Source organism: Carcharodon carcharias, chromosome 20, assembly GCF_017639515.1.
Source record: "Carcharodon carcharias isolate sCarCar2 chromosome 20, sCarCar2.pri, whole genome shotgun sequence".
Lineage (NCBI taxonomy): Eukaryota > Metazoa > Chordata > Chondrichthyes > Lamniformes > Lamnidae > Carcharodon > Carcharodon carcharias.
This window is the reverse complement of record NC_054486.1, coordinates 7,461,536-7,485,694: the sequence shown is the minus strand read 5'-3', so window position 1 is coordinate 7,485,694 and position 24,159 is coordinate 7,461,536. Positions and strand designations below refer to the sequence as shown.

The window sequence follows — 24,159 nt, the reverse complement described above, 5'->3', positions numbered from 1 at the left end:
AAACCGGTTGAGGCTATATAAAGGGACGTAGAACCAAGCTGGGCCTTAGCAGTTCACGAGTCCAGTGCCGCAGTTTGGGTGAGCTGGAGAAGACAGAATCCAGATCCAGAAGCTGAGAAGCTGCTTCACCTTTCCGTTACTTGAAGACACTTGAAGATTGTGTTACTTGTGGGTCCAGGCCATCCAGACCAAGTGGAGGAGCTTCCACTGACGTGTGCCATTTGTGTTGAAGACTGTGCCCATGGGCTGGTTGTGCGCTGCTGGTGGCTGGGGATCAGTCAACCTCCTAGAAGGAAAGGAGCTGCAACTCTTCATAAGGAAGACAGAGTTCTGAAGGATTTTGACTGAGTTTGTTGCCCTATATAGTGGTTGGACTGCTGAGCCAATTAGTAAGATCTGTCTTGGTTGTATCTGTCATTTAATGTGTAATAGTTTATAATCAACTGCAATTTGCCTGTTAATTCATGTTTAACTTATGTTGATTCTGGATGTAAGTGTATAGGAGATTATTTAAGATAGTATTTACTGTTTGCTTTGTTTGACTCTTATATAGTAAAATCCTTCTATTTTTAAACCGTGAAATCCTATGGCTTCATTCTTTTAGTAAATAACTGGGATTTTAGATTTTTTTTTAAACAATTACTGGTCTCTGTTGAGATCATTGCACTTTAATGGTGTGACTCTAACATCACATTAAAACAATTAAAAGTGTATTTAAGGAATGCATGAAGTTTTCCATCATGCTTGGTCTCTTCCTAAAGCATGCTTGGATATGCTGATTGATGCTGTCAAAGGGTCAAAGGGTATGATGCGTAGATACATGTGCATTGATGTAACACTTGAAGCCATGTTAAGCTTGATTGTCTGTTACATTACATGAGATGAAAGCCAAATACCAGCAGTTTAATTGACTAATGGGACCAGACATTAAAAGGCAGCTTCTTTCGAACCATACCTTCGCCTAGCTAACTACCATTTTTCCGGCATAACCTCAATTACTATCCAGAGAAGGAGGCTCTATCTTTTTAAAATGGATAAAGGAAGCTAGCAACCAAACCTTTCCACTTCAGGTTGATGACTTACTGTTGAATCAGAAAGCCTGATATTTACTGGAAGTGTCTTCAAAGACACCTTCCATCTGGCCTGTTTATAACAGTAAATGGAAAATATTTGTCCCTTGATAGCAAGAGCATCAGAACAACCCCCTACTGTTTATGGTTTTCCTGTGATTCTTAACTACTTCAGTAGTCCGATTGATTTTGAGTTGAAACCTCACTCAGTTGGAGTACATACCATCGCCATCTCATCTTTTCATGCTTCTATTCAAGATAACCCAGTAGCTGTACATTCTATGCTGTCATACCATATGAGAGGATTAAACCAGATGATAGAGAATTTTGATAACAAAGAAATGTTTAATGTTGAAGTCTTATTCTTTAAAATATTCATAATTAGTAGTGTTTTGAAGACCGCATGCAGTGAAAAATGTATCACTATGCTGTGATGCCATTGATGTGTAGTGCTTCTTGTATTTAAAAGAAACTCTAGACTGTATATAAAAATGATAAAAAAACATGCTGATCATCAAAATTAAGGCTGCTTCACTTTTGAACAAGTATCATTAAGGGCAACAGAAACAAACCGTTTCAACAGGACACAGCATAGTAACCAGTAATATCACAGCATTGTTTCTGTTATGAGAAATTTTATTCGCAAATATATGTTTTTGTTAATGTAGGTTTCTGAGAAGTATGGAGTACATGTGTGCGGAGAAGGTGGAGAGTATGAAACCTTTACACTGGATTGTCCTTTATTCAGGAAGCGAATAGTTGTGTGAGTGTTGTTTCCTCAGTTGAATGGTCTACCTCCGTACATTCATGCACTTTTACACAAAGGCAAATTGTTATCATGAAGAACAACGCTAGTTGGCTGATAGTAAGGTTTTCTTATAACTGTTATTATAATACTCAGTTTTTGGCTGTCGAGACTGTTTTGATTGGTCAGTTTAAAGGAGAGGGAGACGACAATCTCCATGTGGTCCTCCTGTTAAATTAAGTTTTCGAACCTGAAAATGAATGTTTGGTAAATTCATTTTTGTAAACTGCAAAATTTTAGACTGCAAACATTTGGTTCTACATTGAAATGTTCATTTGTTTCTGGTAGAACATTATTTTGTTGTCACACTATATAAACTTACCGACAATAAAAACATATTGATAGTAATGTTTGCTTGTGATTGCAGAGACACTGATTAGCACAATTTTAACACAACACCCAATGGTAATCTAATTGAAAATTAAACTGAGACTAAGGAAAGAATTTTGAACGTAAAAGCACATTCAAGCGTGTTCTCAATGGAAACTTCCTACCTGAGCCACTGTTGGTTGGATAACCATAATATATGTGAATTCAGATGTTTTTTGTTACAAGTGAAAGTCTTGCTGATTAATATAAAAACAGAAAATGCTGGAAGAACTCAGCAGGTCCGACAGCATCTGTGGAGAGAGAAACAGAGTTAACATTTTGAGTCCGTATGACTCTTCAGAGCTCCAGCACTCGGTCTGTAGCCTTACAGATTACAGCACTTCAGGTGTAGATCCAGGCACCTTTAAATAAGTTGAGGGTTTCTGCCTCAACCACCAATCCATGCAGTGAATTCCAGACACCTACCACCCTCTGGGTAGAAAAGCTTTTTTCCTAATATCCCCCCAACCCTTCTACCAATCACCTTAAATCTGTGTTCCTTGGTAATTGACCTCTCCGGGTATGGGGAAACAAGTCTTTCCTGCCTACTCTTATCTAGACCCCTCATAATTTTGTACACCTCAATCGTGTCATCCCTCAGTCTCCTCTGTTCTAAAGAAAACAACTCCAGCCTACGTAACCTTTCCTCATAGCTGCAATTTTACAGCCCTGGCAACATCCTTGTAAATCTCTTCTGTACTCTCTCCAGAGTGGTTGTGTCCCTCCTGTAATGTGGTGACCAGAACTGTATGCAAAGTTCCAGCTGTGGCCTAACCAGCGTTTCATACAATTCCAGCAATACATTCATTACATTACAAGTTTAAACTAAATTCTCAGAGGGTTGGCATATAGAAGGAGAAAGAGGTGCAAAACGTGAGAATGTTGGATAGTACTAGAGAAGGAATTGTACCATGTTAGATAGGAACAGATGAAGAAGAGCTGTAAGGAATACAAAGACAGGATAAGGATGCAGATATATAAACGCACTAAATGTAGTGGATAAGGTTGTTGAGCGACAAATGCAAGTAGATGTGTGGGAATGTGGTGTAGTAGCAATAAGGGAAATACAGCTTACAAATGGTGAGGACAGGGTACTTAATGTTCAAGGATAAAAAGTGTTCAGAAAAGATAGGGCAAAAAGAGGGAGGTGGGGTGGCAGTCCTGATTAGAGACAACATTGTTGAGTTGGAAAGAGAGGATGTCCTTGAGAAGAGAAGGACAAATTCATTTTGTCAGAGTTGAGAAGCAAAAAGAGTATGATAACACTACTGGGGGCATTCTATAGGCCTTCAAATTGCGTGAGAGAGAGATAGAGGAACAAATCTGCAGGGAAATCAGAGAAATATAAGAGCTATAGAGTGGTGACATTGGGGGACTTTATCCCAATTAATTTAAGTAACTAATGCAGAGCAAAGAGAAAGGAGGGGGGAGGAATTTTGAAATGTGTTCGATCTCTACATAGAAAGACTTGTAGGCAGTATCGAAGGTAAATAATTGGTCATTTTGGTCAGCGAATTAAACATTCAAACTAATGATGCGACCTGTGGAGGAGTGGGACTTGATAAACTGCACACACCTCCCATCCCAGTCATAACACAATATTTGCCAGAAATATTGCATGATAAATAGTTGGAGTTGTCAATGCATTTGGTTCAGGTGATTTTACTGGTATGTTCTGCAATTATGCCCCATTATTTTTTACAGCGACTCCACAGAGGTAGTTGTACATTCTGCTGATGCCTTTGCACCTGTGGGCTACCTCAGATTATTGAACTTACATCTGGAGGATAAACCCAATGTGAGTTACTATTATGTTATTTTCACTGATGAATGTTTAAGTATCTAAACTGAAAGATGATGTACTTAGAAGAGTGTTTGATGTACTTTGACCCCAAAAAACTTCTAAAATTATTCAATGTTGGTATAAATGAAGCTTACTTAATTTTGATTGAATGTATAAACTCTGCAATCGTGTTCAGAAGTGACTGCAGAATATGATGCCAGGACAAACATTTCATTCTTAATTGATTGAAAGCACTCTGTTGCATGGATATGTAGTTATTAAATTATCACAAACGTTGCTTATTTTTATTTGGCACGAATAATTATTCAACATTGCACTATAAAATATAATTTTCTAGTTGCCCACAGCTAGCTGAGCTTAAATTGCTAATCGGTCTCCTTCTGAGGTTCACAGGGGTCAGCCTTCAGCTGATTTGATTCATTCCACTTGATATTAAGAAATGGCTGAGTGCACAGAATACAGTAAAGTTATAGGCCTTGTCAACATCTCAGGGCTAGAGCTGAAGACGTGTTTCAGAACGAACTGTATCTCTGACCAAATTGTTCCAGTATAGCGACATCACTGGCATCTACCCAACAAAGTGGAAAAATGCCCAGGTGTCTCCTACCCACAAAAACAGGACAAATCCATTCCAGCCAGTTGCCACCCCATCAGTCTATTCCCAATCATCAGCAAAGTGATGGAAGCTGTCATCGTCAGTGCTATCAAGAGGCACTTACTCAGCAATAACCAGATCACCAGTGCTCAGTTTGAGTTCTGTCAGGACCACTGAGCCCCAGATCTTGGTTCAAACATAAACAAAAGAGCTGAATTCCAGAGGTGACATTAGACTGTTCTTGAAATCGGACAGCATTTGACCGAGTGTGGCATCAGGGAGCACCTGATAAAACTGAAGTCAATGGGAATCGGGGCAAAAACAATACACGGAAGGGAGTCGTACCAAGTACAAAGGAAAAATGTTTGGACGTCAATCGTCTCAGCCCCACGATCTTTCTGCAGGAGTTCCTCGGGGTAGTGTCCCAGACCCAACCATTTTCAATTGCTTCACCAATAACCTTCCCTTCATCCTAAGGTCAGAAGTAAAGGCATTCCCTGATGATTGCAGAATGCTCAGTTATATCCACGGTTACTCAGATAGTGAAGTAGGCCATACATGCATGCAACAAAATCTGGAAAGCTTTCAGACTTGACTTCTAAATAGCGAGCAACATTTCATGCACAAGTGCGAGTCAATGACAATGTTCAAAAGAAAGTCTCATAACTTCCTTTGACACTCAATGGTACAGTATTATCATGGTTGGATCCCTACCATCAAGATCCTGGGGATCACCATTGACTAGAAACCTAACTGGACCAACTACATAAATGCTGTGACTGTAGGAGCAGGTCAAAGGCTGGAAATTCTGCCACAAGTGCCTCACCTCCTGAATTTCCAAAGCCTGTCCACTACTTATAAGGCACAAGTTAAGATTGTGATGGAATACTGTCCGCTTGTCTGGATCAGTGCAGTTCCAACAATGCTCGAGAAGCTTGACACCATCCAGGCAAAGCTACTTGCCTGATTGGCACCCCATCCACTATCTTAAACACTCACTCCCTCCATTACTAGTGCACAAGGCAGTGATGTGCACCATCTACAAGATGCACTACAGCAACTTCCCAAGGCTTCTTTGATAGTCCCTTTCAAACCTGGGACTTCTACCCTCTAGAAGGAGAAAGGCACAAGGGAACACCACCACCTCGAATTTCCTCTTCAAGTCACCCACCATTCTGAACTATATTGCTATTCCTTCACTGTCACTAGGACTTCAAAATCCTGGAACTCCCTAACTGCTCCATGGAATATCTACACCACAATGGTTTGGGAAGCTGTGTCGCCACACTACCATCTTGAGGATATTTACCTAAGAGCAATAAATGTTGGCTCTGCCAGCAACACCTACATCCCATGAATTAAAACATTCTATTTAAAAATTGACTCTGGCACCAGTTGTGCCTTGCCTTTCCCCACTGAGTGACTGGAGAAGTCCAGGACCATTTTTTAAAACCCTCATGAGGATTTTTCTTTTGGTAAGAACTCTGTAAAGAGCTAGCTTATGGCTACCTGGTACATCTTCCAGTATCATTTTTCAAACCTAAAGAACCAGCTTCATAAGTACAAAGTAATAATATGTTGGAGCAAAATTGTTTCATGGTAGGTTCATCAGCCCCAGTACTGCCCCCAAATGTTTTAACTTTCACCATTCTCAGCTTCATAAGCATTTTGGGCAAGCCAATGCAGAATTGTCTAATGAAAGAACTGATGCTGTGTTATAATGTAGAGTTTACAGCACAAGTACAAGCCATTTGGTCCATCTGGGGGTCCTTGGCATTGTTTATGCTCTATACGATCCTGTCCACTTCATCCAACACTATCAGCTTAACCATTTATTCCTTTCTGCCTAATGTATTTATCTAACCTCACATTCTGTGTTATAAATTTCTATGATTCCAAATTACATCCAATGCAAGTAGAGCTTTTGCAATCTGCTGTGCTAGTTATAAAATATTTGCTCAGAACTTGCCCTGCCTACTTGCTGGCTACAGTTCCAGATTAAATTAATCATATCATGGTGCTTTTTCGCTAATTGTACTATTTGCAGACCTTCAAGGAGGCTCTTAAAATTAAGCTGGGTTTTTTAGATGCAAGGGACTAATAGGCACATTTTAAAAGCTTTTCTTTTAATTTACTAGTGCACACTGATGAAGCTAGCAAATGGTTCTGTGTAGTTTTTCTGTCATTTTCTATTGTTTAAAACTGGGTTCCTCCTCTGATGGGGACCAGACACTCTGATTAAAAGTGCTTATTTTTGGCAGAATTTTTCAGCTGTATTAATAAATTTCCATAAGGTTACCACTCTTAAATATATCAAGGAATATTATTTAATGCAATTTTAAAAAAAAATAGATTTTGTTCTAAAGCACTGCCCAGTTGCACTGGTTCATGGAAGATTTTATATTTGATGAAATGCAAATGAGTTTCATCGGAAATTTGAGCTTAACGCTGGTCTTAAAACTAGTGCAGTTTGCGTCCAAGATTACCAGCTGTACCCAACGCAGAAATTCTTGGCTGAATAATGTAAATAATTCCAGCTATTTGATCTGGCAATTGAATTGAAAAGATTATTTTGCAGAGTAAGGGGCATTTAAACTCCTGTTGTAAATAACATTTCCAACCCTGGGAGATGCAAGATCGAAACCTAAAATTCCAGAGTTACAAGAAGCCATCTGAGATTGCAAATCATACATTTGAGTATTAGTTCAGTATTTTTTTGCTGCGGTTTGCAGTTCCTGTGTTTTGAACGTTTTTGTGTATTGTCAAATATCTGTTGTTGGGCTATTACATTGCTTACCAGACTGCAAGAATCCATATGGTTTGCAGTAATTTTCATCCTTTGCTCCTCACCTAAAATCCATCTATTTCAGATTTCTATTGAACCCTTGAGTAACATCCAGTTCAAGGTTAAGAAGTCCGTAGAAATTTGTTTCAGATTGTTTTAACCTTTTCACAGAAGACGTTGCTCCTTTGGGGGAAAATAATTTCTTACCTTCTCCGATACAAAATTACTGCGTTTTTTTTTCAAAAAGAGTGTTTTTTCCCGCATCATATTAATAGGTTCTCTGAGCAGTTGTAATGATGCCGTAGGTCGACATTAGTTCACAATAAAAGTGAAATCGATTGTCCCGGTTGTTGCAAATATTTGCCGAGGCCAAGCAGTTTTCCTGTTGTAATAACTCCATATACAGTTCAGAACGCTCGATAGGTTTCTTATGAAGCAAATGATGTTGTGCTCCAGTAAATATTTCATATGGGAAAGCCTGGGTCACATACAACACATTTGAACTGCACTTTTCCAAGTTAATATGTTGGAGCATTTCTTCTGAGCAAAGATGTGTAAAAAAAAACCAAGATCGTAAAGTGCAGGTATTCAAGAAGAAAAGGGAAAAACACCTTTTTTTTTAAATTGGAAGCTAAAATTATCACATTTTCTGTTCGATTACTGCAGATAATTTTTGTGGAACAATCATAGGAGGGTTTAATGGAACTGAAGTACAACTTCTTCTCAGCTGACGTGAGGATGGTAACTGTAATACTGAAGACAATTGGTGTGTAGCATTTCTACACCAATTATAACCTTGTTTCTTCAATGGTAACGTTTTATTGAATGAGATGGCATGCCCTCCTCCTCACTATTAGCTCACATTGAAATGTCACAACGATAAATAATCATAAGCAATGTTCCACTAAAAATAACCTGCCAAAGTCAGGCACGAAGACTGACAAGAGTGCAAGATAAAGAACATACCAGTAGATCACAGGTCCTGGTCCTGGTTCTCATAACTTTCACGGATTGAAATGCAAAATCGGTAGAGATAGCATTTCTTGGAGATCGTTCCACTAGCACCCAGTCCTCTTAAATGATACTTATTTGTTTTCAATAATTCATACTGTCCTCTTTCGTCAGACAAGTTCAGAGATAGGACTCCCTGTTTTCATAAAAAAAATGTAAATCTGAGGATTTTTGAAAAGTTACTTTGTTCTTTGTAGCAGTAAGAAATAAAAAGCAAGAACCTTTATATAGTACCTTTCATGTTTTCCCAGAACAATTCATTATGAATAACTTGCCCTTAAAAGTGTGACCGCTTGTCATAATTTAGGCAAATTTTGCAGCCGATTTATGCATGCCAAGGTTTCACAAACTGCAATGAGATAAACAATTGGTACTTTGTTTTGATGGAATTCATTGAAGATAAATTTGGCCATGATATCAGGAGCACTCCGATGTTCTTCACATGGAGACTTGGGATCTTTTATGTCCACCTGAGAGGGCAGATGGAATCTTGGTTTAAAATCTCATACTAAGGCATCACTTCTAACTATGCAGCACTCCCTTAGCACTGCTTTGCAATAATTCATGGACCTAATTCTTCTTCTTGAAATTTTTTCATTGCCTCACGCACATTTTAGGGGCTAGCTCACCACACATAAATCCCTTTGCAAACTAAGCCTCATCCCAATTGCAAGTGTTGTGCACAGTCTAATTTAACTAGTGTCTGTCAATGCAGGCAATCATATAGCATTCTGTGTATCTGTTTCTCTCTTATGTATTTTGCTGCTAAATAAATTATCTGCTAGAGAAGCAGTATAATCTCAAAGGGGACAAAATCCTGCTGTTAATCCAAAAAGACCCAATACATTTTGCCAGTTTGGATTGGTGTTTGTTTTTACATAAAAGATTACATTGTAGCGTTTGACTACAGCTACAGCTAACTACTTTCCAAAGTGTTAGACATCTTTAGTAGATTTCTCAACTTTATATCAATTGAATACTGAAACATTGGATGCTCAACAGGAATTTTGGTTTGGGAGCAGCAGAATCTTAAGAACATTCTGTAAAATACATTAAATATAATGAACACATTGTGCAGTGGATATGCTGTAGTGTAATTCCCATGCCTTGCATTAACCTACTATTCCTGCTCACTTTAAATGGATAGGGACATAGGGGCAGGGCGTTATTGCTTGATGTCTTCACCATTAAATTTGCTAAGATATCTGTAAACCTGCTAAGTTTAATTTTTAAAATTTCATTTAGGATGAAGATGGGCGACTCCTGAGCCCATACCCTAACAAATATAACCCAAACTTCAAACTTATTGAAAAGGGACAAATATCTGCTGAAGTTTGGTTGATATTAACTATTGAATATAAACTGAAAAAAAAGACAGTAACTGCAATATTCGAGAGAGATCTGCCTCAGGACTCCTCAGGAGCAGGTTGGCTTTATTGAAGTTTGTATGTTCTCAGATAATTCCAGTAATTTATTTCAGTTAATTTGAAGGACCCATTTATTGAAGGGTCTGTCAGTGCCTGTTCCCTTGAATGAAATTAGGGTGATTGATAGAGAGAGAGGAAGACATATGCCATTTGCATTGGAAAGGTGGAACATTGGACTAGACTTTTGCAGGTGATTTAGTTTATTCCTACATCATCTTGCACCAGATACCACCTCTTTTCTCTTTAACTAGAGAAAATATCAGACAGGATTGTCATTTGCCACCTCCATTGATTGTTCCAGTTCTTGAGCCTTTGGCAGTAGCTATGTCATGAACAAGGCTAATATGGGAAAAGGGCCCATAAACTTTTCCTATAACTACTATCATCAGGGGAAAAATATTTGTCCATCTAGCTTATCCTTCCAAATCTCTCTTCAAAAATGTATCCCCTGATTCTAGAACCAATACCCCAGTGGATGACCTTTTCATTATGTTATAGAACCTGCATTCTTGTTTCTGTGTTGAAGATAACTGAATATTTCATGTTGTAGGAGTTTAACCATTTAGATGGCTAGCTGGAGATGTCTTGTATTTAAACATAGCAATTATATCCTCCTTCTATGCCTCAGTCAGTCTAATTTTTATACTTCAGTAGTAGCATTTGAGCGGGCTGAGCCGCTCTTCGGATATGTGGAGTTACAAGATTAGTTATCGGCTAGCAATACTTTCCTTAGATATCGGAAAAAATTAATTGATCTCATTTGAGAAACTCTTTTAAGATTTCTTTGGGCTAGGAAAAGCCCCACAATTTAGCATTTCGAAACTGTAAACTTGGAAGGGGAATTTTCTTGATCCGATAGTTTATAGGACAATGCTGAGGCCCCTTGTCCAGGACTATGTCCTTGAACTGAAATTTAAGAGGCCTATATTGTTGAAACTGATATAGTTCTCTGGAGGAAATTTTCTGCACTGAAGAAAAGTATATTAAGCTTCTCAATCAAGCCTTGAGACCTATTTCTGAGTATCCAAATTCAGTTTTGGGTGAACCACTTAAGTTCTCCAAGAATGCAGTTGTGGAAGAATCATAAATTTTTGAGGCCCTAGGTGGATTAATTGGAAGATAAGTGTGTATGGGGCTGATTTTAAATGCTTCTAAGACTTTTCTTCTGCAAGGAATAGAATTTACTGAGTTTCTCATGGTAGCAAAGTTCTTTTCCGGGTATCATCCAGGTGACTCTTCAGTGGACTTTCTGTACTTAACATAAGAAATGGGAACAGGAATAGACCATTCGTCCCCTCGAGCCTGCCCGCCTTCAGTAAGATCATGGCTGGTCTTCTTGTGTTTCAATTTCCACATTCCAGTCTAACCCTGATAACCTTTGATTCCCTTGCCTAATGAGAATCTATCTACCTCTGCCTTAAAAATATTCAATGACCCCGCCTCCACCTGAGGCAGAGAATTCCAAAGTTGCACAACCCTCTGAGAGAAAAAGTTTCTCCTCATCTCTGTCCTAAAAGGCGCCCCTAATCTTAAAACGGTGCCCCCTGGTTCTGGACTCACTCACAAGAGGAAACATCCTTTCCATGTCCAACTTGTCAAGGCCATTCAGGATCTTGTATACTTCAATCAAATCACTCCTCATTCTTCTAAACTCCAGTGGAAACTAGCCCAGTCTGTCCAATCTTTCCTCATAAGACAATCCACTCATTCCAAGTATCAATCTAGTATACCTCCTCTGAACCGCCTCCAATGCATTTACATCCTTCCTTAAATAGAAAGACCAAAACTGCGCACACTTCTGTCAGGTTAGTATACTGTTGGGGCATCCAAAACTGAACTCAGTAGCTCAAAGGAGCTCCAACCATTGCTCTTTATACTGAAAGTCATGATTCTCCCACAGCAAAACCTGTAAAATTGATTCACTAAAAGTTTCACATAAGCATTTTTTTTGTACTTGGGACATAACCTTTAATGATTTATTGGCTCAAAATTTGTTTGATGTACTATTGCTGGACCACCCCCACACTTTCTTACCTGTTAATCTTATATCCAAAGCATAAGACCTCACATTTGTTATTCAAACCGCATCTGCTGTTGTTGTATCTACTCATTTAATCTATGTTGACGATGTCCAAACTCTGGTCCATGGGTTGTGGCAATTTAACTTCTCTTACTTATTTGTTTGCATTGCTTGAATTTTGTGGACTTGAAGGTGTGGATTGGGCTTTACTTAGTACTGCTGTCTCACTGGTAAATCTTGAACTAGAACAGTGGGATCTATTGTCATCTGCAACCGAGAGACATATGCATGTCAATGGGAACGTGAATTTAAACTTTAAATGTAGCGATTACAGATTTGCTTTGTTTTATATCAAGAGACATTTTTTTTAAATATTTCCCAATACAGACTAAACTACATTATGTGTGAGTGAACCAATTTTCCAAACTTGCATCAACTAAACTGTGACAAGTATGTTTTTGGAATGTTTTGTTTCTTAAGTGCTATCTGTATTTAGCATTAATTCTGTATATGCCATGATATGCATATAACACATATATAAAATACTGTAAGCAACTTTTTGATACATTATTGGCACTTCTCATGCACAGAATTTAAATAGATTTAGAAAAAAACATGGTATTGCAATCTTTGCAAAAGTTTGCAATTATAGCAATGCAACAATTTTTTTTAAAAACTATTTGGAAACGTCAAAGGCACAATATATGGAGTCAGAATTGCTGCAAATTCCAGAACTCGCAGAAATGCCTCTTGCTTATAACATGATTTCAGAGTTTGAAGGGATGGGGTCAATTTTAACTGTCCTTCCAGGCAGAAACAAGGTGCAAGAGCACACTTTTTATAGTTTCCTGCGAAATGGGAGGAGAAGGGATGCCTGACTCGGAAACACTGGGCTTCCTCCCCCCTCACTCTGGAACTGGGATTCTCCTCCTGGAACACTTACCTTGGCAATTAACATGGGTCACTCATGGCAGCCTGCTGCTGCTGCTAGATTCTCGTGACTCAGCCGCCATTCCCAAGGACCCATATGATGTCACTGACGCCCCGCTGTTCAAATTGGCTTTGCTAAAACCAAGCCCTTGTAGTTGTGTGTACTTTGTGAAGAGGAAGTTAATTTTTAACTGCCATTTTTTTCCCTATAGCGTATACCTCCCAGCATGGCGCTTAATGAAATGAAGCCCTGTTCGTCTTGCCATCATCAGGAGATCAGCACAGAAAATGAGGATTGCAGAGAGATGTCAAAACCACAGATCACCTGGAATCTCACCTCAAGTAGTTCCTGTGAAGGTGGTGAGTTTATGACCAAAAAGTAACTTTATAATATAATTAGTAAATTGTCAATCAGTGAGAAACTACTTGAATGAAAAGTTATTACGTTTAATTGTATGACTTCACGTAGAATCATGGAATCCCGCGGTGGAGAAGTAGGTATTTGGCCCATCTTGCCCATGCTGATTCTTTGAAAGAGCTCTCCAATTTAGACCCATGTCTGAACTTATTCCCAATAGCAATCCAATTCAGGTATGGATCCAATTGCCTTTTGAAAGTTTCTATGTAATTTGATCGCACCCATTGTTTCAGGCAGTGAATTCCAGATCATAGCCCTACGTGTAAAGACATTTCTTATTTCCCCCGTAATTCTCCTGACAATGATTTTAAATCTGTGACCTCTGGTCACTGACCCTTCTATCACTGGACATAATTTCTCCTTATTTATGTTACCAATAGTGTTCATGATTTTAAGCAGTGTTTTAAAGGGAATCAGCATAACTTCCTTGTCATGTACTCCATGTCTCTATTAATCAAGCCAAGAATTTCAAATGCCTTTCGAACAACCTTCTCAACTTATCTGGCCATCTTCAAGTATTTGCATACCTAAACATTCAGGCCTCCCTGATCTTGCACCCTCTTCAAAGTTTTATCATTCTGTTGATATTGCCTCTCCTCATTCATCTTACTGAAATGTATCCCAGGTATCATCCTCCATAGCAACAAAGGAATATAAAAGTTAAGAGCAGGTGTCAGCCGTCTGGCTTGCTCTGTCATTTAATATGATCGTGGCTGATCTGCCTCAACTCCACTTTCCACCCCACACCCCATGTCCCTTGATTCTCTCAGGGATCAAAAATCTGTCTATCCAGCCTTGAAGATATTCAATGATGGAATATCCACAACCCTCTAGAATAGAGAATTCCAAAGGTTCACAACTCTCTGAATGAAGTAATTTCTCCTCCCCTTATCCTGAAGCTGTTCCATGATGTTCTAGATTCTAGAAACAACCTCTCAGTGTCTACCCTGTCAAGCCCCCTCAGAATCTTGTATGTTTCAATGAGAACACTCCTAATTCTTCTAAACCAAAGAGTATAAATCAAATTTATTCAGCCTCTCATAGGACAGCCTTCTCAATCCAGGAACCAATCCAGTGAACCTTTGCTGCACCCCCTCTTATGCAAGAATATCCTTCCCTAAAAACTGGGCACAGTATTCTAGGTGTGGTCTCAACAAAGTCGTGTAGAATTGTAGCAAGACTTCCTTGTACAAGTGCATCCAAGTCTCTGAATATCATTTAAAAGTTTCACGGCTTTCAAAAAATTTGCTTTTACTCTTGTGGCCAAAGTGAATAACTTCACACTTCCCCACATGACACTTCATCGACCACCTGGTTGTCCACTCACTTAACCTGTCTGTATCTCTTTGCAGCCTCTTTATATCCTCTTCACAGCTTACATTCCCACCTAACCTTTCATCATCACTAAACCTGCATACATAATTCTGGTTCTCTTCGTCGAAGTCATTAATATAAATTGTAAATGGATGAGACCTTAGCACTGATTCTTGAGAGATTCCACTAGTTAGAGCCTATCAATTTGGAAGTGCCTTATTTTACCCTACTCTTTGTTTTCAGCCTGTTAACCAATCCTCTATCCATACTAATACATTACAGCAACCCTATAAGCCCCTATCTTGCATATTAATTTTGTGTGATGCTTTATTGAATGCCTTACTTATCAAGGCCTCAACATCCTTACTGAAATGTGGTGTCAGTAATTGTATAATAACTCCAGCTCTTGCCTAACCAGTGATTTGTAACAATTTAGCCTGACATCCTTGCTTCTGTTTTCAGTGCCCTTATTTACAAATCCAAGTATCCCAGGCACACTCTTATCTGCCTTCTCAGCTTGCCCTGCTATCTTCAAAGATTTGCGAATATGCACACCCAGGCATCTTTGCTCTTGCAGCCACCTCAAAATAGTCCCAATCTCTTCGCACTAATCCGCATTAACTTGCATCTATCACATGTATGCACATTTCACCAGTCTGACTGTGGCCTCTTGAGTCACCAGAGAAATAAATTTTAGAAATGAGCATGTGTAACTAACAGGAATTCTAAGGAAGGATTTTACAATTGCCATCATTAAAGTGGCAGTAGGGTTTGTTTGAGAAGGGGTGGAAAAGCTGGTTTACTGTGTCAAAAACAGAAATACCTGGAAAAACTCAGCAGGTCTGGCAGTATCGGTGGAGAAGAGCACAGTTGACGTTTTGAGTCCTCATAACCCTTCAACAGAACGCTCGAAACGTCAACTTTGTTCTTCTCCACCAATTCTGCCAGACCTACTAAGTTTTTCCAGGTAGTTCTGTTTTTGTTTTGGATTTCCAGCATCCTCAGTTTTTTGTTTTTATCTCTGGTTTACTGTGTACCTGCTGAATAGCAGCAGAGATTGTCAGAATAAATGCTGAGATTGGCATTTGTTAAGGTTTAAATTCAGACTCCAGATTCTTAATTTATAAGCATTATCATAATGAAAGGGAATGTGTTAATTGTCAAATTTATTTTATACATTAAACTTAGAAATGGGTTTCATGAACAAAGGTGTTTGGCATAATGCGTAAATATGTACAGATCTTCAACTTTTAATAAATGAATAGCTTTACAGTTAGAGATATGAAGCTGTCATTGCATTATAGATTTTATTTGCACAAAAAAGAATTTTTTTTAAAAAAGAGTGCTGTGGGTAGCATTGCATGATGTGGTACTGAGCTAGGTCAGTAAAGCCTGCATTTAATTCCTGATAGTTATCAACTTAGCTGATCTCAGAGTGATGGCAATGGGTGTGTCGGCTCAGTGTGCAAATGAGGGGAAATATCAGCCAGAATTCCTGCAAGCGATCCTTGCTGCAAAGTGGGCGTATGCGGGCATTGGGCGAGGGCAGGATGAGGCTCAGCTGTGATGGATCCCAAAGCTCAAAAGGCCTGCTGGCAGCCCTTGATGAGCTCACACTTGACGCGCAACCACATGGACAACATGCTGGGGGGTTTCTTGCACCCGTGGTTGGATATAGTTTAAATCCTCCATTAAGGGGTCAGTGAAGCAGCTTTTGTAAAAACAATTATACAGAAAGCATGAAGTTGTACATTTCATAAAGAGTTAATGAATTATCCATTTTTAAGACTGTGATTGTTAGAAGTGTTCAGTTTAAAAAAAAAACATTGTCATAACTTTTTTGTTGGTTTCATGAGTTTAAGTTCGCATGTTAACTTATAAACTTGTTTCAAATGTTTGGACCCAGTGAGCCATACATTGCATATTGGATACAGATTAGATTAGAAAAAAATTGTGGTTTTTGTAATTTATCTCAGGATGTGGATGTTGTTGGCTAGGCTTGCACTTATTGCCCATATGTTATGACTGATGCAGTTGGTAAAGCTGAGTTATTTTTAAGATCCCAGAGGGAAACTTTAAACAACTGTCATAACCTATAATTTTAAGTGTTACGTTCAAGATGCGACTCTAAATTCAGGAATCAGATCATCGGTTCTTGAGGTTATACTTATCTTGTTTACCTTCCCGTTGAGCCTTTGATCTCGTTATAACACAATCAGGAAACAATCCAGGATATTCCTTCTGTAACACCTCTGTTGAAAACACTTCTACAGACTGCTCAACTACCATAGGCATCACCCACATTTGCGATCCAGCTATATCATTACCCAGAATAAAATTGAACCCCTGCAATGGGCAATTTTTCCACCACTCCAACTGTGAAGTCTTCCATTTGCTCTTTAAATTTACCTTCCACAATGGAATAGATGTAGCATTTCCATGAACCCCATCTATTATTACCTTCTCCTGCAACACTCCCTTTGAACAACAGATATCACTATTCCACAACATTAAGGTTGACTAGCCCCTGTGTCTCTTAAAATTTTAACGTCTTTACCTACTCCACTCTGTACACATGAAAAGACTTTCCCTCCACATACAAAGTCTTTAAACATTTCTGTAACCTACCCCTCAGAATTCTCTTGAGTAAACTGTGAACACATCCCCCCCTTCTTTACCTTTCACTGACTCTCCCTGTTTCATTTGTATACAAACCACTGGTTTCTCCTGTGCCTGAAACTGAGAACTCTCAGTACTTTTACTTCCAGAGCTTTTCAGTACCCCTACAATTCCTACAGATTTTCCCTGCAATCACCAACACACTGACTTTGTGTGCCCCACTTTATTACAATGAAAACACCTCAATTTTCGAACGTCACTTCTCCCTTCAACACCTTCCTTTTTATTCTGAGAAGAAACTTCCTGTGAATTTCCAGCTCCTCCCCCTGACTACCTACCTTCCTTTCACCTTCCCACTTTTTACCTTTTTCCAATTTGAAAGGGTGATGGATAAAAGGTTTAGCTCCATGATCTAACTCATATTCATCAGCTATCTCTGCTGCTTGTCTTACAGAATCAACCCTCTGTTCCTCCACATGAGTTCTCACTACTGAAGGGATTGAACTTTTAAATTCTTCCAAAAGAATGAATTCCCTAAGCGCTGCATAGGTGGTCTCTATTTTTAATGCCTGTATCCACTGGTCAAAAGTACTTTGTTTTACTCTTTCAAACTCAATATAAGTTTGCCCGGGCTGTTTTCTCATATTCCTAAATTTCTGCCTGTATGGTTCAGGAACCAACTCATATGCATTCAAAATAGCTTTTCTCACCACATCATAATTCGCCAACATTTCTTCTGAAAGCAAAGCATATACCTCAAGTGCCCTACCAACTTAGACAGTAATAATAACATCCAGTTTTCATGTGGCTATTTCATCTGTATAGCTAGCTTCTCAAATGAGATAAAGAATGGTTCAATATCTTTTTTCTCAAACTTTGGAAGAGCTGTACAAATTTAAACATATCCCCACTGAGTTCTACTCTAGAGATAAATCCTTCCTCACCTACTGACATCTCTTTTATAACTGCCAGTATTTTCATTTGGAATTCTCTCTCTTTCCTCCTTTTCCATCTTCGCAATTTCTAATTCCCTTTTAAAAGTCATATCTCTGGCCTTTACTTCTAATTCAAGCTTTTTCATTTGCAGCTGAAGCCTCACCAGGTCCAGCTGTGACCCACTAGCATCAGGTTTCACTTTCAATTCTAGATGCTGGGCTATATTTTTAACTATATCTGATTTCCTAGCCCCTGCAGGTAACCCCAATTTTAACTTATCTGCCAACTCTTAACTTACTTTTGGTTATTTTCTCCAACCCAATCAGAGTTATTTCTTCTATTCCCAGAGAAGTCTTAGCAAAGACTTTTTGCAGCGTCACCACTTCTAAAAGACGTCACCAACTCCTGAATTCAAAGTGCCCTTCACACTCGTAAGTTTTAAGATTCACCAATTCCAAACCAATCAAGGAATTAGAAATATAGTTTATCCCGCTAGAGCCCCCAGTTGTTAATGACCGATGCAGTTGGTAAAGCTGAGTCATTTTTAAAATCCTAGAGGGAAACTTTAAACAACTGTCATAACCTATAACTTTAAGTGTTATGTTTGAGATGCGACTCTAAATTCAGGAATCAGACCACCAGTTCTCGAGGTTTTACATTAAACTAATTTAAACATTTTATTAATTTACACAGGTTAGAATATATATACACATAGCTACAAGTTACTGCTATCATAGCTTTTAACAAATACCCAAACTAATTTCTATTAAGGCAACAGCAACCCATAGACTTTAAGCAGACACCAGGCAAAGCATTTTCACCTTACGAATTCAAAATGAGGTTCTTTTCACTTTGGTTCCTGTGGAGGCAGTTGGAGGATTACAGCTGCTGTTGATCTCACATTGCCTCTGCCCTGCACACATAAAACTGCTGAAGTTATACCTAGCACCACCCACTCAATGTAAATTCTCATTGTATCACCAGCCTCTTTGAACTTTGAACTTTTTAACAATAAAACCCCTTTCATAGAACCAATTTTATTAGTAATATAAACATATTGCTTGGTATCTGCTAGCTAGGTGTCAGTTTTCACCCCACCTCTTGAATGCTGTATCAAAAAATGCAAATACACGCTATCTCTCTTACATATCAAAACTAGTACACATCAAAGCACCCAGACTAGCTGGCTTTTATCCAATTAAAATACACCCACAGACTAAACCTCTATTTTAAAAGAAAAATATCTTCCAGTAATATTATATACATTAATAGCTTCATGGCATCATCCCTAATTGCCCTTGAGAAGCTGGTGGTGAGCTGCCGTCTTGAACTGTTGCAATCCATGTGGTGTAGGTACACCCACAGTGCTGTTAGGGAGGGAGCTCCAGGATTTTGATCCAGTGACAATGAAAGAACGCTGATATATTTCTAAGTCAGGATGGTGTGTGGCTTGGAAGGGAGCTTGTAGGTGGTGGTGTCCCCATGCATCTGACGCCTTTGTCCTTCTAGGTGGTAGAGTTTGCGGGTTTAAAAGATTCTGTCGAAGAAGCCTTGATGAGTTGCTGCAGTGCATCTCATACATGGTATACACTGTGCATCAGTGATGGAGGGAGTGAATGTTTAAGGTGGTGGATAAGGTAAGTGGGCTGCTTCGTCCTGGATGGTGTCGAGCTTCTTGAGTGTTGTGGGAGCTGCACTCATCCAGGCAAGTGGGGAGTATTCCGCCGCACTCCTGACTTGTGCCTTGTAGATGGTGGACAGGCTTTGGGGAGTCAGGTGGTGAGTTTCTTGCCTCAGAATTCCCAGCCTCTGACCTGCTCTCGTTGCCACTGTATTTATATGGCTGGTCAGTTCAGTTCCTGGTCAGTAGTAACCCCCCAGGATGTAGATAGATCAGCGATGGTAATGCCATTGAATGTCAAAGGGAGATGGTTCAATTCTCTCTTGTTGGAGATGATCCGTGACTGTCACTTGACTGACACTTGTGTGGCATGAATGTAACCAAACATTGCTAAATGGTATAACCTGAAATGTGGCAACTAAGGGAGCATTTTTCATAGGTACTGACACCAAATACTGCTCAATATCCTTTCATCACATTGCTAACACTAACCTTCAAGTTCAAATGCCCCATTAGAAGCAAAATGGTTTTATCACAAGAGAAACATATCACACTGCAGTTAATTCTTGCTACAGTAAATTAATTGCATAGCTTCAATAACTACCACTGTAGAACAGTCATAATTTATTTTATATCAGTATAGGTTGTCAGTGTGTGTGTGCGTGCATGCGTGTGTGTGTGCGCTTGTCTGTGTGTACATAAGTGTAATGCTGGGTATGTAAATAGACTTTGATCTAGCTGCTTCAAGCTGTTCCACTCTGGGATGAGGTCTTCCAGATTTCTACATGATTTTAGATGTTGAATGACAGAAGAACTCACCATCCTGCACATATTCACTCCATGAACTTGTGATTTATTTTCTTTCAGAGAAGTTAAATTATTGGTCTGGGAAAACTGAAAAAGGGTACCAGTGGATTAGCGGAACGTGTTTTCCCATGGAAGGGAAAAGCGTTAAGGATGCAACAAAGCAGACATTTTCCCTGCTAAAAGGTATTTCCTTAATTCTTTCATTTCAGTGTGTGTTTCTAGTCAGTCTCAGAAGTTGGAATAATTTGTTATTTCAGCACAAGAACCCTTCCACCTGAAAAGTTTTAGAATAACGCAATCAGCAAAGTTATAGGTATATATTTGGAAAATGCCATTGTCCTCGGCCATTAGGCTGAGATGAAAATTTGACCCTTCCCTGCAGAAAATGGTGCATTTAGCCTATTTTTTCCCGATGCAATGGTATACTTGGCAAGGATATATATTGGAAAACTTCAACCAAGGCATAATACATCCTGATGGATCTCATTCCTCTTTTATTGTGCATTGTAGAATAAAGGTTATATTAATCATATTCTGGGATTTAGGGAAGAAATGCTGTTAACTCATAGAATCATAGCAGCACAGAAGGAGGCCATTTGGCCCATCAAGGCTATGCTGGCTTTCTGTTGAGCAATCCATCAATTCCATTTTCCCTGCAGTCCTTTAAGTTTATTTCCCTTAGGTGCCCATCCAATTACCTTTTGAAATCATTGATCATGTCTGCTTCCACACACACAACCATACTAGTCTGAAAACACCCAATCTCATCTAATCTTGGAAGCTAAGCAGACTCAGGCCTGGTTAGGACTTGGATGGGGGACTGCCTGGGAATACCAGGTGCAGTAGGCTTGACCGGGGTTCAGTTCCCCGATGGAGAGACAAGTCCTTGCTCCAAACGTCTGCCATGAAAGGAGGGTTCATGCTTTGCCAAGTTGGCCATTAACAGGTCCAGACAGCGGGTGATCGAGGGGGTCGTCCAACCTGACGGTCTAGACACCCCTCTTCCGTAGTTATGTTCACGGCTGGGTGTCCCTGGAGAGGGAGCACGTGGTGTCTGCCGACACCATCGAGGCCTTCTGTGTTCGGTGGGCACCGCGCGGACTGGGGTGCTTTATAGACCCTTTTGATCACGTTTTGGTTTGATATTTGTAAGTTTCCTTTGAATTTTACCTTTTGTTTTTAAGTTTCCCTTTAAGGGGCTGCTTTTACTTTGTCCCTGAGTTTGTTCATTTAGTTTAATTGTTTTGACTCAAAAGCGTTACCCTCATAGGCAGTGTGTTCCTGGTCATTACCAATGACTGTGTTAAAAAAAAAGTTCTTCCTCACCTTCCACCTGTTTAGCATCAGTGATGGGTAAGATTTTGCCAACAATACCCAGGGAAAGATTCAACAGGCACTTGAGATGGTTTGAATTAATTAAGGAGAGTCAGCATGGATTTATAAAAGGTAGATTGTGCTTGACTAATATAATTGAAGTTTTGATGAAGTAGCAGTGAAGGTTGATGAAAGGAATAGCATGGATGTTCTTTAGATAGATTTTAAGAAGACATTTGCCAAAGTACCACATAAAAGGCTGGTTAACAAAATGGTGGCTCATGGAATAGGAGAGTCATTGTAAGCTTGAATGAAAACTTGATTTAAGGACAAAGAGCAGTGAGTTGTGTAAATGGTTATTTTTCAGACTGGCCCAAGGCTCAGTGCTTGGACTACTGTTTTTTTTTGTAATTTGTAAATAACTTGGATATTGGAATACAGAGTAAAATTTTGACATCTGCTAATGACATCACACTTGGAGGAGTGGCAAGCAGTGAGGATGGCACAAATTGATTGTAACAGGATGTAGATAGGCTAGCAGAATGGGGAAGCAGGTGGCAAATGGAATTTAATACAGAGAAGTGTGAGCTGATACATTTTGGCAGGAAGGATAGGGAAAGACAATATAGACTGAATAACACTTCTAAAGAGTATGCAGGAAGAGAGGGACTTGGGGTGAATGTGCACAGATCTTTGGAGGCAGCAGGACATATTGAGAGAGTGATTAGCAAAGCATGTGGGATTTGGGGCTCCATAAATAGAGTTATTGAATACAAAAGCAGGGAAGTTATGCTGAACCTTTAAAAAGCTCTGGTCAGGCTAGAACTAGAATATTGCATTCAGTTCTGGTCATCACACTTTAGGAAGGATGTGAGAGTCCTTGAGAGGGTGCAGAGGAAATTTAGCAGAATGGTTCCAGGGATGGGAGATCATAGCTACAAGGCTAGGTTGGAGAAGCTAGGGTTACTCTCCTTGGTGCAATGAAGATTGAGGGGAGATTTGGTAGAGGTGTACAAGATTATGACAGGTTTGGATAAAGTAGACGAAGAAAAGCTGTTCCCATTGGCTGATAGTACAAGGATTATGGAACACAGATTTATGGTTTTGGGCAAGAGATGTGGGGGGATGTAGGGAAGAACTTTTTTAATACAGTGATTGGCAATGCCCTGGAGCTTGCTGCCCACGGGGATGGTAGAAGCTGAGACGATAAATGATTTCAAAAGGAAATTTGATTGGCATTTGGAAGGAATGAACTTGGAGAGCGAAGCAGAAAGAGCAGGGGAACAGGACTGGCTGGATTGCTCCGAGGAGAGCTGGCATTGACTCAATGGACCAAATGGCCTCCTCGAGTGCTGTAAATGACTATGACTCTCTGACTGATTCTTATGCTACGATGATCATACTTAAGGCCCACCTTATTCTCCAGCTCCAGATTCAGCAATGCCTCCTTCCTAGTTGGACTGGGAACATTCTGGCCAAGCAAGTTCTCTTGGATACATTTCAGAAATTTCTGCCCTTCCTCATCCTTTACTTTAACATCATCCCAATCAATATTTGGTTACTAAAGCCCCCTGAAAGCACCAATCTGTGGTTCTTGTACATCTCTGACTTCCGCAGATTTGCTTCTCTCTCTCTTAATCACTCACGCACTCACTCACTATTTGGATCTCTGTGGAATAGCTCCAGTAACATGATCATATTCTCATTGTTTCTCAATTCTAGCCCAATGGTTTCTGCCCATGCCTCCTCAAGGACATCCCCTCTTTCTAATGCTACGACGTCTTCCCGAATCAGTACTGCCACCCCAGTTCCCTTTCTTCCTTCCTCATCTTTTTTAAACACTTTGTATCTGTGAATATTAAGCACCCAGCCCTCACATTTTAAGCCACATTTCTGTTTTTGTCATGATGTCACGTCTCCACATGACTGTTTGAGCTTGTGGCTCACCAAGTTATTCACCACACTTTGTGGGTTTATGTACATGCGTTCTATTCCTATTTTTGTGTTCCTTGTAGTTCTTCTTAATCTGGAAAAAGAGAATAATAATCATGCTGTGATGACAGGGAATCCTTTTGAAGAATTACCAAATTGACTTTTATAGTGTAATGATTTATGTGAAATAAAGATGCATATCACCATAAACTCACTCTAAATTTGCAGCGGTTTCCTCCAATAGCAGTGCTCACTTTCCTACATAAATGTTTCACATCATTGTACAATTGAGTAGCAGTCTTTTTAAATCAAAACAGAAAGAGAAAATAAATGTAATGAGTGAGAGTTCCTTCAGAATATATTTCTGTAACTTTTACTTGTT

At 39.4% G+C, this 24,159-nt stretch overlaps 1 protein-coding gene and 1 pseudogene across 2 annotated transcripts in view; both read left to right on the top strand.

The window, feature by feature from the left end:
• Nucleotides 1-24,159, top strand: part of dph6 (diphthamine biosynthesis 6) — a 230,290-nt gene that overhangs the window by 107,306 nt on the left and 98,825 nt on the right. For both annotated transcript variants that reach the window (XM_041215295.1, XM_041215296.1), the window contains exons 7-10: nt 1,739-1,833; nt 3,949-4,042; nt 13,029-13,176; nt 20,592-20,714. In XM_041215295.1, coding sequence (XP_041071229.1) covers nt 1,739-1,833; nt 3,949-4,042; nt 13,029-13,176; nt 20,592-20,714 — 460 coding nt within the window. The remainder of the gene's footprint in view (nt 1-1,738; nt 1,834-3,948; nt 4,043-13,028; nt 13,177-20,591; nt 20,715-24,159) is intronic.
• Nucleotides 21,262-21,380, top strand: LOC121292881 (annotated as a pseudogene).